General features: G+C 38.1%; 1 protein-coding gene across 2 annotated transcripts in view; it reads left to right on the plus strand.

Moving 5' to 3' along the window:
• The window catches only part of rreb1b (ras responsive element binding protein 1b), a 59,215-nt gene that overhangs the window by 38,789 nt on the left and 6,398 nt on the right, over positions 1–14,028 (plus strand). The window contains exons 4-11 of one of the 2 annotated variants that reach the window (XM_056474591.1): positions 303–502; positions 3,624–3,713; positions 3,877–4,040; positions 8,933–9,077; positions 9,872–10,014; positions 10,128–10,317; positions 10,417–12,997; positions 13,681–13,842. In XM_056474591.1, the coding sequence (XP_056330566.1) occupies positions 303–502; positions 3,624–3,713; positions 3,877–4,040; positions 8,933–9,077; positions 9,872–10,014; positions 10,128–10,317; positions 10,417–12,997; positions 13,681–13,842 (3,675 nt within the window). The remainder of the gene's footprint in view (positions 1–302; positions 503–3,623; positions 3,714–3,876; positions 4,041–8,932; positions 9,078–9,871; positions 10,015–10,127; positions 10,318–10,416; positions 12,998–13,680; positions 13,843–14,028) is intronic. The other variant, XM_056474592.1, reaches the window with a different exon arrangement.

A 14,028-nucleotide genomic window follows, 5' to 3' on the forward strand; every position in this document is an offset into this window, starting at 1 on the left:
TATGTTGACATTTAGTGACTGTCTGTCAGACTCCAGTAAAATTCATCATTGAAGTAAATCAGACTGGAGTATTATTTAAATTAATGATATTTTAGTCTGCTCCTCCTTGTATTAAGGTTCACTAGTCATTACGTAATAATTTATGCTCCCGTTTCCTTTTTTTTCATCTAATTACTGATGAATGGCTCTAAAACAGGTGTAAACAAAACACAAAATGGTTGAAGTTACTAGCTGTCATTATGTAGAAAGAGCTTTTAAAATATACGAATGTCCTGTTTATTTAGTAATCATGTCGTTCCCAGAAGCAGACTTTGATGAAGCAGACAAAGCAGAAGATGAAGGTGGCGTAAGAACAGAAGAGGAACTGACCTCCATCAACTCCATGATGAGCACTGTGATGAATGTGGGCCAGATCAACGGAGTCGATTCTGAGACCCCCAAAACATCTCCCAGAAACACCAGCAAATCACCCTCTGCCTGTCGCACCGGGAGAAGGAATCAGGTACAGCTGCTCATACCTGGCATATGAGTGTGTGCGAGACATAAAGTAATGTTTTTGTAGGTGTTGATGAGCAAGATAGTTACAGCGTTAATGCATCTCATTTATGTTGAATGGAGTGACATCACACATTGCTGATCTGAAATGTGGGGCTGATGATTCTCTTTAGGTCTGTTGCTTGCAGGAGAAGTTGAAAAAAATTTCAAGCGCCATTGCAGGCTTCAACCAATCAAATTGCTTTATGCGAATATACTAGTGCAGACACCATCCAATCACATTCATGCAATACTAGAGAGTAGCCTTACATTAAAATAAAAAAAAAGCTTATTATTGCAGTGAGTAATCACCCGGTGCTTCATAATCTTCATATAGTGTGTCACAATTTTTAAGCTGGATGTGATTGGTTGTCATCACCATGATGATTGCATCATCACAAAGCTTCAGAAACGCCCTCTGGTAATGCTTCCTAACAAGATTACCTTTTAATCTAAGGCCCCGTTTACACTAATACGTTTTAGTTTTTAAACGCAAAAGTTTTGCTACGATTGCACCTTTCCATCCACACTACCCCAGAGATTTCGAGCACCGAAAATGGCGTGTTTTGGAAACGCTAAACAGGCTGTTTTGGTTTTAAAACGCTGCTGCTCTGTCTCAGTGTGGATGGGGGAAAACGGAGCCATCTGAAAACGGAGGCGTGGCTGTAGATGTTCGCCTATCTGATTGGGGCTTTTTCCTCAATATTAAAGTGCACAAAGTTCACTCTTGCATCCTTTCCTTGTAGATTCAGACTTCACAAGTTTGATATGAAAAACAAACTCCCGTGGACATGTCGGGTAAATCTTCAAAGGAAATAGTGTACTTTATAACCTCATTCACTTCACTCTGGATACGTTGTTTCGCTATCTTAACAATGAAATGAAAACATGATTTAAGGAACTGCCTATTTTCATTTTGATATTAGCAACTTAAAGGACACTTAAAATGTGAAGGCATCGTGTAGCTACACATGTATATGACCGTCATCTTCACTGTAACGGCGCCTATAACATCACTGCCTTCTTTCATTTTCATTATGAAATATTAAACACACCCTGTCTCTTTTGCTAAATATCAGTTTTAATAATCACTAATGGCCATTATAAAAGTATAATGTACAATAAGTTTATACAATATACCACCAATTAGTCAGATGTGCAGAATCAGTGTATGTGGTTACATAAATTATTATATTAACATATCTTTGCGCTCAGCCAAAACATGTTACCTGAGAACATGGAATAGATTCGAAAGACCAAAGAGTGGTTAGATAGATACAATATGAACTAAATATCACATTTAACAACTATAGTGAGATGAGATCCAGCGGTATATCCTTGATGAACTGTCCGACGTGAGCTGCTCTCACCTGGGGAGGTGTGCTCAAAGCACCCGATGGCAGCCTGGAGCTCAGATGTGCGCATACAAAAGGCTTTTATCACACTAAATTAATGCATTTGGACTCCTAAAACCTTTTCTTTTTTAAAAAGTGAGAGGCATAACTTTATATCACACACTCCTTCTATATGTGTTTTCGATGGGGCACAAATCTCCAAGTGTTTGTGGAAAACTACAGCAATAAAATGCTAACTTGGCTTCTGTAGCTCAAGTGGCACCACAAAAATGCCAATGTCCAGTTAACAGAACTAAAAGAAGAGTCAAGTTTGACCATTTCTGCTCATTTTTAAGCGAGATGCTAATTGTCTTATCCGTTTCAATGATCTATGCTAAGCTAAGCTAAGCTAAACTAAAAGTGCCCCAGCCAGACCCGGAAATCGGCTGAAGGGATTAAAAAATGTTGAAACTCAACTGTTTGACTCTAGGAGACTTTGAAAAATGAGATTATTTCTTTAATGCAAGTCCAGCTAAAGCTAATTGGGTCAGGAGTAAACAAGGTATTTTAAGATGAAAGTTTGTTTCCAGTAGATCAGCCATATTTAGTGCTACAATTTCTCCCATTTCTCCACAAGTGCTCCATCTCTGCTAGTCTGTCAGAATGGCAGCTACATGAACTGAGTCAAATGAGCAGCAACAAATGGTCCTTGCGTTTTCTCAATCCCCCCTTTGTACGGGCCGATGCTTGTCTTATGCCTCCAATTAGAGTGCGGGACGGGACTGAAACCCTTCTCTGTGGAGAAAACAGGTGTTTGAGAGCCTCAGCCCCGTCTGTTTTCCTCTGACTGTCTTTCCATACGCTGCGGAATTAGCGATGCTCTGCTGTTGTTGGTCAGACAGATGGAGAGGCCAGTTGTTTCTGCATGTGCCACTGTGACACACGCTGTCTTCATCAGCATCTGCTCCACCTCTCCTGTTTATTTCTCACTAGGGGGGACAAGTAAATGGGGAGCAGTGTGTGTTGAGGATGTTTATGTGATTTTTAATGTCAAGGGATTACTTGATGTATTTTCGAGGGCCTTTTTGTATGAGGTGTAATAATTAGCAATTGATAATTTAATATATTATGGCCCCCGTATACTTTAACCTCTGTACTGGTGACACTTTTGGTACATTGCACTGCAAAAATCTGATTTATAAATATATTTATATTTTACATTAAAAATTGTAAAATAAAAATGTTAAAATTGTAAAATTTTTATTTCAGAAGAATTTTGTTATAAACATTAACTAAAAATATTTAAAACTTTACACAAATTTAAATTAAATATTTTCAGCAATACTTATTTTTGTTTAGTTGAAATAATAAATTAACTAATAGACCAAATAAAACTAGAAACTAAAGATTAAAAACTGAAAATAAACATAAAATCTTAATGAATTAATTGACAAAAATAATTACTGTATTAAAACTGTTGTTATTATTATAAATATTATTATAATAATTATTATAATATTTAGTTAATATTATAAAATATTATTAACCCCAATAAAAAACAAATGAATAAAAACTCAATTATAATTAATGATACAATTAAAAATAATGCAAATATTTATATTCTAATATTCATTTGCTTAAATTGTTAATAATAACAATAAACAAATAACACGCATTACACACAATACATTTATATAATTATCTAAGTAACTAAAACTCGTCTAACTAAAAGTCTTGTTTGTGTTTATGCATCAGGAAGTCAAAGAAGAACGTTCCAGCTTCATTTGTCCCCTGTGTAACAAAAACTGCATGACGCAGCACCAGCTCACCATGCACATCAGACAGGTGCGTACGCATGTATACACACACACCAGAGCATCCCTCATTCAAACCTGTTTACACAACCAGAACATTAAAATCCGCCTTAATATTAATCAATCAGTAATTTACTGATGTAAATACAGCACTATTGTAAGTGTTTTCACATCTGGGCCTCTTCTTTCTGCAGCACAACACGGACAGTGGTGGCACTGACCACTCGTGCAGTATTTGCGGAAAGGCTTTGAGTTCGGCCAGCTCTCTGGACCGACACATGCTGGTTCACAGCGGAGAAAGACCATACAAGTGCTCGGTCTGCGGTCAGACATTCACCACCAATGGAAACATGCACAGGTAAATGGTCAAACTGATTTGTTATTGGTTTTTTTTGCACCAAAAAGTTGTATCCTATTTCTTGTTGAGCTGCATGGGCTTTTTATATTAATATTATTTTATTTGTTTAAATAAACTCAAATAAAACAAAGGTTAGTGGTAATAATGCTCATTTTTATTGATGATAATTAATTTTAATTCATATAAATCCCATTAATAGATATGAAGCTCTTGCAGAATAAGTTATAAAATAATAAGTACCAAATAATTAAAAATAAATTAAAAAAACAAAAAAAAACTTTTATTAAAAACATATATTATATATTTATTGATTGATTTATTTATTTATTTGCTGGTGTATATATATATATATATATATATATATATATATATATATATATATATATATATATATATTTATATATATATATATATATATATCTGTCATTGTTTTCAATGTAAAATGTGATTTTTAAGTAGGTTTTATATATATATATATATATATATATATATATATATATATATATATATATATGCTTAAATGAATATAAATTTGTAACAATATTATAATGCATATGTATGTGTATTAACTATACAATTTCTGTATGAAAAATTGGTCACATTAAAAAACTTGAAAGGTAAATAGAAGCACTTATATTTGTTAGAACATAAGTGAAATATTCAGTTGAATCCTGTTTATAATTTGAGCGTCACATTGTCTAAATCATGCTTTTTGAAGTGGAAGTGCTTGTTTATACTTCATATAAATAGTGCTCTTCTTGTGGTTTGATCATTGCGCATAACACGTGAAGATTTATGTTGTCTATCAATAAAGTTAAAAGATTCAATATAAATTTACACATTCACAAACTTTACAAGATCAGTAAGCAACCAAATTCCTCTAGTTTCGTATCACGCTGTGTATTACTTGCATACTTTAACATTCTTACAGTGAGAGACCATCAATTTACATAGTAAAAGTCACTAATTATAGAGTAAATGCAGTTTTTGATGCAATGAGAATATATAGTGACAAATCAAGATTATGTTAATCTATGTTAATTAATAGTATGCCATTGGTGCTTTTGTGGAGCTTAATATGTATTAAAACCTTTTAATTTATTCAATGATGACGTACAGTTGAAGTCAGAAATATTAGCCCCCCTTTGATTTATTAAATTATTATTTATAAAAATTATTTCTCAAATGATGTTTAACAGAGCAAGGAAATTTTCACAGTATGTCTGATAATATTTTTTCTTCTGGAGAAAGTCTTATTTGTTTTATTTTGGCTAGAATAAAAGCATTTTTTAATTTTTTAATCACCATTTTAAATTTTACAATTATTAGCCCCTTTAAGCTATATTTTTTTCGATAGTCTACAGAACAAACCATCGTTATACAATAACTTCCCTAATAATTACCCTAACCAGCCTAGTTAACTTAATTAACCTAGTTAAGCCTTTAAATGTCACTTTAAGCTGTATAGAAGGGTTTTGAAAAATATCTAGTCAAATATTATTTACTGTCATCATGGCAAAGATAAAAGAAATCATTGGTTTGACGTCGCCAACCAATTAGGCTAACACAAGAAACTCACTTGATGGAAGGATGACTGAGAGATAGGAGTTATTTCTGAAGCAGAATTCCTCGTGAGCATAACTCTAGAAGTACATGTTAAGATGCAATAACTTAATTTCTGATGCTGTGCTCAAAAAATACTTTAGTAATTTATAGTAAGTACTACTATAAATTACTACATTATGTAATGTAATTAATTAATTAAGAGTTGTAAATATATATACAATATAATTTTAATTCCTAAATATTTCCCTTTACTATAAATTACTTTAGTATTTTAAATGTGTAATACCTGGTTTTATTGCATTTTTGTTTTTGCTGTTATATACTATAATTTGTTTCTGTTTGGTACAACATATTAGTTGCAGTCATAGATATTTACATTAGATGTGGCCTACGCTATTGTCTATTGGAAGGAATGTGACAATAGAGACGCCATTTTAGTACAGGGTAGCGCTCCTTTGAAATGAATGCGGGACCAAGGTGCAGTGGAGGACTGGCCATCAAGAGCCAGAGATATATACACACACATATACATATATCTTTGATCGGGAGTTTTCCCGGTGGTCAGCATGCAAATATTTTTTTAAATTACGAAAATTATAATTTTAAAGAGCGTTTGTTTGTGTTAAATGTTAAATTTAAGTTTGTGTCCCTGTTAAATTTGAAGTAATCCATGTCCTGAAGCACACCCCCTCAGCTGCTTTCGCTTCTCATTCTAAGGGAGGAAGCAATTCGTTTGTGAATGAATCTCCGCTATGAACGACTCGTTCACTTAGCCGACAATAACACAAGTTTCTAGCACCGCAGCATCTTGTCATATTTCATTTACATTGTTTGCTTATTTTATTCAACAAAACTAGCATAAGCCAAGTATTTAGTGCAAGTTGGTGCTACTTTGCCTTATGGTTAGTGCTGTAAGAGACTGTATCATCAGTAACGTTACCTGGTTAGCACAAAAGTTCGCAACATACAAAAACGTAAAAAAATGAAATCTTACCTATGAAATGTGCTGCCTTTATTCTTTTTTTTCTTTAATTGCTTGTTACTACACCCGTACACAGAGCTAAAGTCCAGCATCTTCACATTAGCTTTAGTCTTTACTAAGTGCGGTTGAATGACGTTTGTCCTGGGAGCACAAATGCGGCGGTGCTATTGACACATGCTCAGGGTCCGTATGCAATATCTATACATCGATGATTTGCAGTAAATAACTGAATAATTATGCCTCATATCTTTCATTGACAGTTTTATTGATCACTAAGATATGATTCACTTGGATTTAAGTTGCTTCGATTTAAAAATGAAACCTGCAAAAATAGCTTAGATGTAGCTAAGCTACTTTAGCCATGTAGCTTTTTGCTTGCTACATTTCCCAGAGAGTAGCTTTTAGTGTAGTTAAGCTACATTTTAAGCAGAGTAGCTAATAGCTTACCTTACTACATCTTCAAGTAGCTTTCCCAACACTGTACATAATATATTAACAAATATGTGTTTGTGTGTGTCCATATCTATATGGCTACAAAAAATCTGAATGACCTGTAACATAAAAAAGTCCAGTAGCCAGTAGTTCATTGAAATACCTGGTTGTGTCACTTTTTAGTTTATTTATATGCCTGATGAACTAAAAAAATAACTGTTAGAAATCAGTGGAGGGTCAGGAGGATGAAGGAATGTCTGCATGCGATGTGAGACGGCTGAAGGATGTTGATGCCTGCACAGGCTTCTTCCTTTTATGTCACCTATATTTGGAAAGATGGTTCTGCGTCCAGGGCTTCTTTTTTTGTTTGTGTTGATGGGATGTTCATAGAGGGCTTCTTTGTGCAGTTGAGACATGCAGGCATTCCAGTTGGGGGTGGAATAAGTTTTGAGTGAGAAAGAGAGGGGTGCTGAATATGTTTTTTTTTTTTTTATGGTACATTGCCGTTTTAGAGGTAATTTTTAACCTTATCATTTTGTGGATTGCATAACTCAAGAAAAACAACTTTGCCTGGCGGAATGTTGAACAAGCAATTTTCCCCCCCACACTGCCCTCTGGCACTATTGATAAGGCACTGCAGAAGAAAAATACTCAACGGTCCTGCATCAACTTGCAACTTCGAACACCACAAGGTGATTAAGTTGCATGTGACAAGAAATTGCGAAAGCTGGAATTATGGTTGCATGATAGCATTGTTATGCCAGTACTTCTTTTTGAAATCCATGTGGAATCAGTGTGGTTTTTCTGTTGTGAGTAAGTGAGGCCAGAGACATGAGATGGAACAGGATTCAGGCTGTCAGGGTTGGGTCCACATGTGGGTGACCATCACTCTGCCTCTGTGCTATTAATATCTCTGGCTGCAGAATGTAAAACAAGATTCTTACCACTGGGTCTGCTGACATTTATCCTCCCCTTCCAGTGACACACAGTCAGAGTTCACAATAGGATAACAGCAGTTTGTTCGATTTGAAAAGTTGCACACTGCATGTATGCTCTATAGAGTTGAGTTTTTTTCATGAAGCACAGCTGCATATAAGCATCAGGGGATTTATATCTGGTTGAACCTGAAAGGTGGGTTTGTTTCTGAGTGTAGGAGGGTGAGGGGTGCACACGTTTCGGCATGTCGTAATGCGACTCCCAGTGCTTTTTACCTCCACATGTTACCTCTGACCTCTGCTGGTCATATTGTTGTATTTAGCCCAACCACGGTCAACTTCTGTGTGTTGCTTGCCTTGATTATTTAAGTATTTCCCCAATGGTCATCACATCAAGATGAATGAGGTACACGGATGAGGTTAAAGACTTACAGAAACTCAGTTTAGTCTCAGTTCAAGTCTCATTGCTTGTATGTAAATGTATTAAAATTAAAAATAGCCTTTTATTGATGTACTTCTATAAATTGATATTTTCCTCTATACTTTGCAATTTCATCTATATTTATGAAGCAAATAAAAACATCAATTCATAAACAATAGTTATTATATATTTTTAAAATTCTGATTATTATCAAATTGTTTATAAATGCTAGCCATTTTTATTTGACAACAATATTTAGTTACATTTTAATTTAGTTACTTTTAGCTTCATTTCATTTAATTAACAATATTACTCTTATGCTTCATTGAGATAAATTGTGCTAAAAATAATATTATATACTCCAAAATTTCAATTAAGTTATTATTTATGTTTCCTGGTGTTGCTTCAATGTCATACTCTTCTTTGTTTATTGTACGACAAAAGTTGGTCAAATGAAGGAAACATAAAAATAAAGCAATAGTTTATTGTCTCTTATTGTCATTGTGATTTTGAATAAGACCTTAGACTAAGTTGAGTCATGTTTTTTTTTCTGCAGGCACATGAAAATTCATGAAAAGGATTCAAACAGTATTCCTACCCCCAGTTCTTCCCCATTAAACAAACGCAGACGACTTTCTAGCAAAAGGAAACCCAGTGTAGAGGATGAAGCGGAGCAGGCTGAGGAGCCACCAGTTAAAAAGGTACATTTCAGCCTCAGTTTTTCCTATTTATTTTTTAGTAAAAGCAGTCAAAGAGAATGAATGATTGATGCAATGTGCCCATGTAGCAGAGGCCAGCTAGTGAAGTGCTGTGCAGGTAAACCTCACTCCTGTAACCTCTAAAGGTGCTCTAGCGACAGACGCTAGAGGCCATGGTCTTTAGCCTCCTTGTTAGAGCGACCGACTCCTATGCGGAAGGTTGCTGGTTTGATCCCAGCTCAGAGTGGGTTGGGTGGTGTAGGACCAGCGGGGTTACACTGGTGCCATGACTTGGACGGGAGTGAGGTTTAGGTGGTTGAGTGTACCAGAGGCCAGCTAGTGAAGTGTGTTGCAGGTAAACCTCACTCCTCTGACCTCTACAGATGCTCTAGCGACAGATGGTAGAGGCCATGGTCTTTAGCCTTCTTGTTAGAGCAACCGACTCCTATACAAAAGGTCGCTGATTCGATCCCTGCTCGGAGTGGGTTAAGTAGTGTAGGACCAGCGAGATTACATTGGTGCCATGACCCGGACAGGAGTGAGGTTTAGTGGGGTGAGTGTAGGAGAGGCCAGCTAGTGAAGTGTGTTGCAGGTAAACCTCACTCCTCTGACCTCTAAAGGTGCTCTAGCGACAGATGGTAGAGGCCATGGTTTTTAGCTTCCTAGTTAGTACAATCGACTCCCATGCAGACGGTTGCCGGTTCGATCCTAGCTCGGAGCGGGTTGGGTGGTGGAGGACTGGTGGGGTTACACCCACACTTCTAAAGTTACAGGCAAACAAATCATGCTGTGTTTAGGTGACGTTGATCCAGAAGCCTAAGGAGGATAATTCTGTGAAGAGTGAAGAAGAGGTCTTTCACTGCCCCATCTGCTTTAAGACATTCATCTGTAAAAATGACCAGGAAGCACACATGGAGACACATCCTGACACTACGCTTAGGTAGGCTCAGGATGCGTTATGCCTGGGTATTTGTGGTCTTGGATCATGTCTTTTATATTTAGTTAATCATTAGGTATTAAAAACTGCATTGTTTCTATCTCTTTTAATCCTAGGTGCAACATTTGTTGCATTACCTTTCGCAAACACCGTGGTCTTCTGCGTCATAATGCTGCCATTCATAAACAGCTTCCTACTGACCTCTCTGGGCGACCTTTTATACAGAACAACCCCTCCATCCCACTGGGATTTGGCGATTTGGCTTTCATCGACTTCAGCTGTCAAAAGTTTCCACAAATTGCACAGGTAAGCATAAGATGAGAAATATTTACTGTATCTGTCTTTTTTAATAGTGACTGAAGGTAATTTTTGATTAAATAATTAATTTTGTTAAATTTCTTTTAGGTCTGGTGTGAGACTAATTTGCGCAGATGCTCTAGCAAGTTCCATAAGTTTGTTTGTGAGGACTGCAACAAGGCCTTCCCTATTCAGCAGTCTCTGGATCTTCACAAATCCTCACATAACTGTAGTGTAGACACCAGCACTGATCCTCAGGAACATAAAGCAGATGCTGTTATGGACGTCCCCAAAGTAAACTCCCATTCCAAGGATTCCAAGGAGGTCAGTGAACTAGCACCACACGTTGACACTACCAGTTCAGATGGGAAGAACAGTTTCATGGAGCGCCTGGGTCTCCAGCACTCCTCCTTGGCCAAGCTAGAGAAATCAGAAGAGCAGATTCAACAGGAGGTTTTAGACAGCATTCGATTCATTCGTGTTGAGCCACCATCAACAAATCTACCTCAAGAAACCAGCGGCAGTCTCGGTGTCTCAATCCTTGAGCCTGTCTCTCTTCAAGCCATGAACAAGAACACAGCCCTTGGCCTTCTATCACTACAGCCACTACATGCTGTGGTCAGTAATGGCATGTTTGTCCCAATAAGTGGTCAAAGTGCTGTAGAGCTGGCGGATATTGAACAAATCCTTAAAATCGCAACCTCTGTGCCACCTCAGATGTCTTTGTCCCTGCTTCCCAAAAGTCTGGGTAGTCCTCTTCAAGTGGACCCCAGACAGATTTCTTCCTTAAAACCCAAGTCCTTAATCACTCCCCGATCCAGCATGGGTGCCTCCACCCCTCCTCCACCTGTCATGAACGCCCAACAGGCCTCATCCGGCAACATCAGTCCTAGCCTTCCACCCCAAACGGGCCAACAAGTGAGAACTGCCAGACAGTCTTCAGCATCTTCCTCATCCTCAACTTCATCCTCTCCCACCAATTGGGAAACTACTCAACTGGGATCTGATGTCATAGGAAACACGATTATCTCATATGAAACTGGAAAGCAGGAAGAGTTTGATAGCAAAGAGAAGGAAATGAGAGTTGTCCCCAAGAAGACAGCCAAGACTGAGTACCCTTGTCGGTTCTGCAAAGAAGTATTTTCTTTCTTAGGTGGCCTCCAGGCTCATATGCGTCACCATTTGGGAGCGTCCCCATATCAGTGCACCATTTGTAGCTACGCTGCTCCTGACAAAGCGACGTTGATTCGACATCTCAGAACACACAGTGGTGAGCGGCCATACGTCTGTCGCCTCTGTCACTACCCTTTCACTGTGAAAGCCAACTGCGAGCGCCATTTGCGCAAGAAGCACATGAAGAACACACGCAAGGACATAGAGAAAAACATTGAATATGTAACCACCTCCTCGGGCATAAGCAGTGTAATTGGAGGCACCACACTAGACCTCCTTGATACAACCAATGCTGGCAACACATCTTGTCGATATTGTGGGGAGGACCTTAAGAACTACCGAGCCCTTCAGATTCACCTGCGAACTCACAATGGATGTCAAAAGAAACCATTTGAGTGCAGGCAATGTGGGGCGACATTTCTCGCTAAAAGGAACTGCATTCACCATTTGCTCAAGCACCACCCAGATGTGCCAGAAAGGGAAATTGAGGAGCACATTAAAAGTCTTGTACCAGTTGGAGGAGAAGTCAATGCTCAATCCAACCCTTCAGCCACAAATGGGCTGGTTAACAGCTCAGTTTCCCAGAATGTAGGTACCTTGTCTGGACCTGTTGAGGAGCAGGAACAGCCTTTGGATTTCTCTAGCAAATCTCAGAAAACTGTGCCTTCAATTGTTAAACTTGAAGGAGCTGCATCTCCTTTGTTAAATGACTGTTCTATGGAGCCCATTGACCTCTCAATCCCCAAGGATCCAGAGAAGAAGAAAATGAGGAAAGAAGTTCCTCAGAATAATCAAGAGCTCAAGAAAGAACAGACTTCAGAAACAACCCCTGGACTTCTGACAGCTATTCCGGTCTCCATTCCTAGCCTAGCCTCAGTTATATCCAGTGACATTACTAAGCCTTATACTCGCTTAAAGCCACTGCTACCAAAACCATCTTCTGCTTCTAGTACTCCAGAAATGGCACCACTGGCCTCTATTGCTCAGATTATCTCATCTGTTTCAGCTACCCCAGTTCTAATCGAAACAGGAATGGATGCAAAAAACTGTATTGGTGCAGTGGATTTTAAAACACTAAATGAAAACAAGAGTCCCATAGGCACCACTAAACTGGATTCCACTCAGAATGGGTCTCCTGATAACTCAAAGAAAAGAGGCAAGAAGAGAGTGTTTCAGGAGGAGATCTGTGATCCAAGAATAGCAGTGGGTAGTGGGATTGACCTGGAGTCAAGTGGCGAGTTTCCCAGTGTAGAGAAAATGCTAGCTACCACTGATGCAAATAAATTCAGCCCCTACCTGCAACCCAATCAGATGGAGCCAATGATGGAGGAGAAAGAGAAGCAGTCCGCTGATGAGGAGGTAAAGGAAATACGAGAAGACAAACCAAAGAAACCTCCACAGAACAAAGGAAAGAAAAATGCTTATTCCAATTCAGTGCAGAAAATGACCTGCCCCCACTGCCCACGACTGTTCCCATGGGCCAGCTCATTGCAAAGGCATATGCTAACACACACAGGTGAGACCGTATTTGTAGTTCGTAAATTATGACGACATGCCATAAAGCAATTTATTCACTTTTTTATTTACTTTATCCTGCAATACAGTGAGCAAAACAACAGACCTAGGAGTTTTACATTTAGTACCATTTAATTCCTCAGTAATTTAACTGGAATTGTTCTTAAATATATTAGATATGGGATGACCAATCCTGTTCCTGGAGATCTACCTTCCTACAGACTTCAGTTCCAACTCGTATCAAACACACCTGCCTGTAATTATCAAGTGCTATTTTCGTGCCTAATCGTGCCTGTCTGGTTTAGATGTGTTTGATCAGGGTTGGAGCTGAACTCTGCAGGAAGGTAGATCTCCAAGAACGGGGTTGACCACCCCTGTTTTAGATTAATCATTTTCTTATTGAGCAGTTAACAACACTAAAATAAGCATTTATAGTAGGTGCCAGTAGCCTAGTGGGCAGTGGACAGATGTTTTGTAATAGTACGGCGGGCATCCCAAATTCGAGTCCCGACTCATGGACCTTTTCCAATACCACACCCTCTCTCTTTCTGTCATCACACTGTCCTACCAAAATAAAGGCAGCATTTTTGACCAGACCAATTTTGATGTTATATTCCAACCCTAGTAACTTTAACACTTTTAAAATACTTCAGAATGTTAAAGTTTTGTGCATTGATTTTGCAGGTCAGAAGCCGTACCCTTGTCCTCAGTGTGACTCGTTCTTCTCCACCAAGTCAAACTGTGAGCGCCACCTGCTTCGCAAACATGGAGTCTCGAATCGGGCACTTCAAAACAGTGCTTCTCGACTCAAACCTAAGACAGATGAAGAATCCATAGGAAGCACAGGTATGATTGATCAGCTCGATTTTTATACTTTATTAATATAGTACTGACTGTCTTAAAGGCAAATTACGTATGATTTTTCATTAAAATATCAAAACCCTACTAGAACAGTATTATATATTTTGCTGACTTAGGATGTAATGAAGGTGACAACTCCCATGATTCCACACTCAGTCAAAATATGATCAA

The sequence above is a fragment of the Danio aesculapii genome, chromosome 2 (genome assembly GCF_903798145.1).
Source record: "Danio aesculapii chromosome 2, fDanAes4.1, whole genome shotgun sequence".
In the NCBI taxonomy this organism is placed as follows: domain Eukaryota; kingdom Metazoa; phylum Chordata; class Actinopteri; order Cypriniformes; family Danionidae; genus Danio; species Danio aesculapii.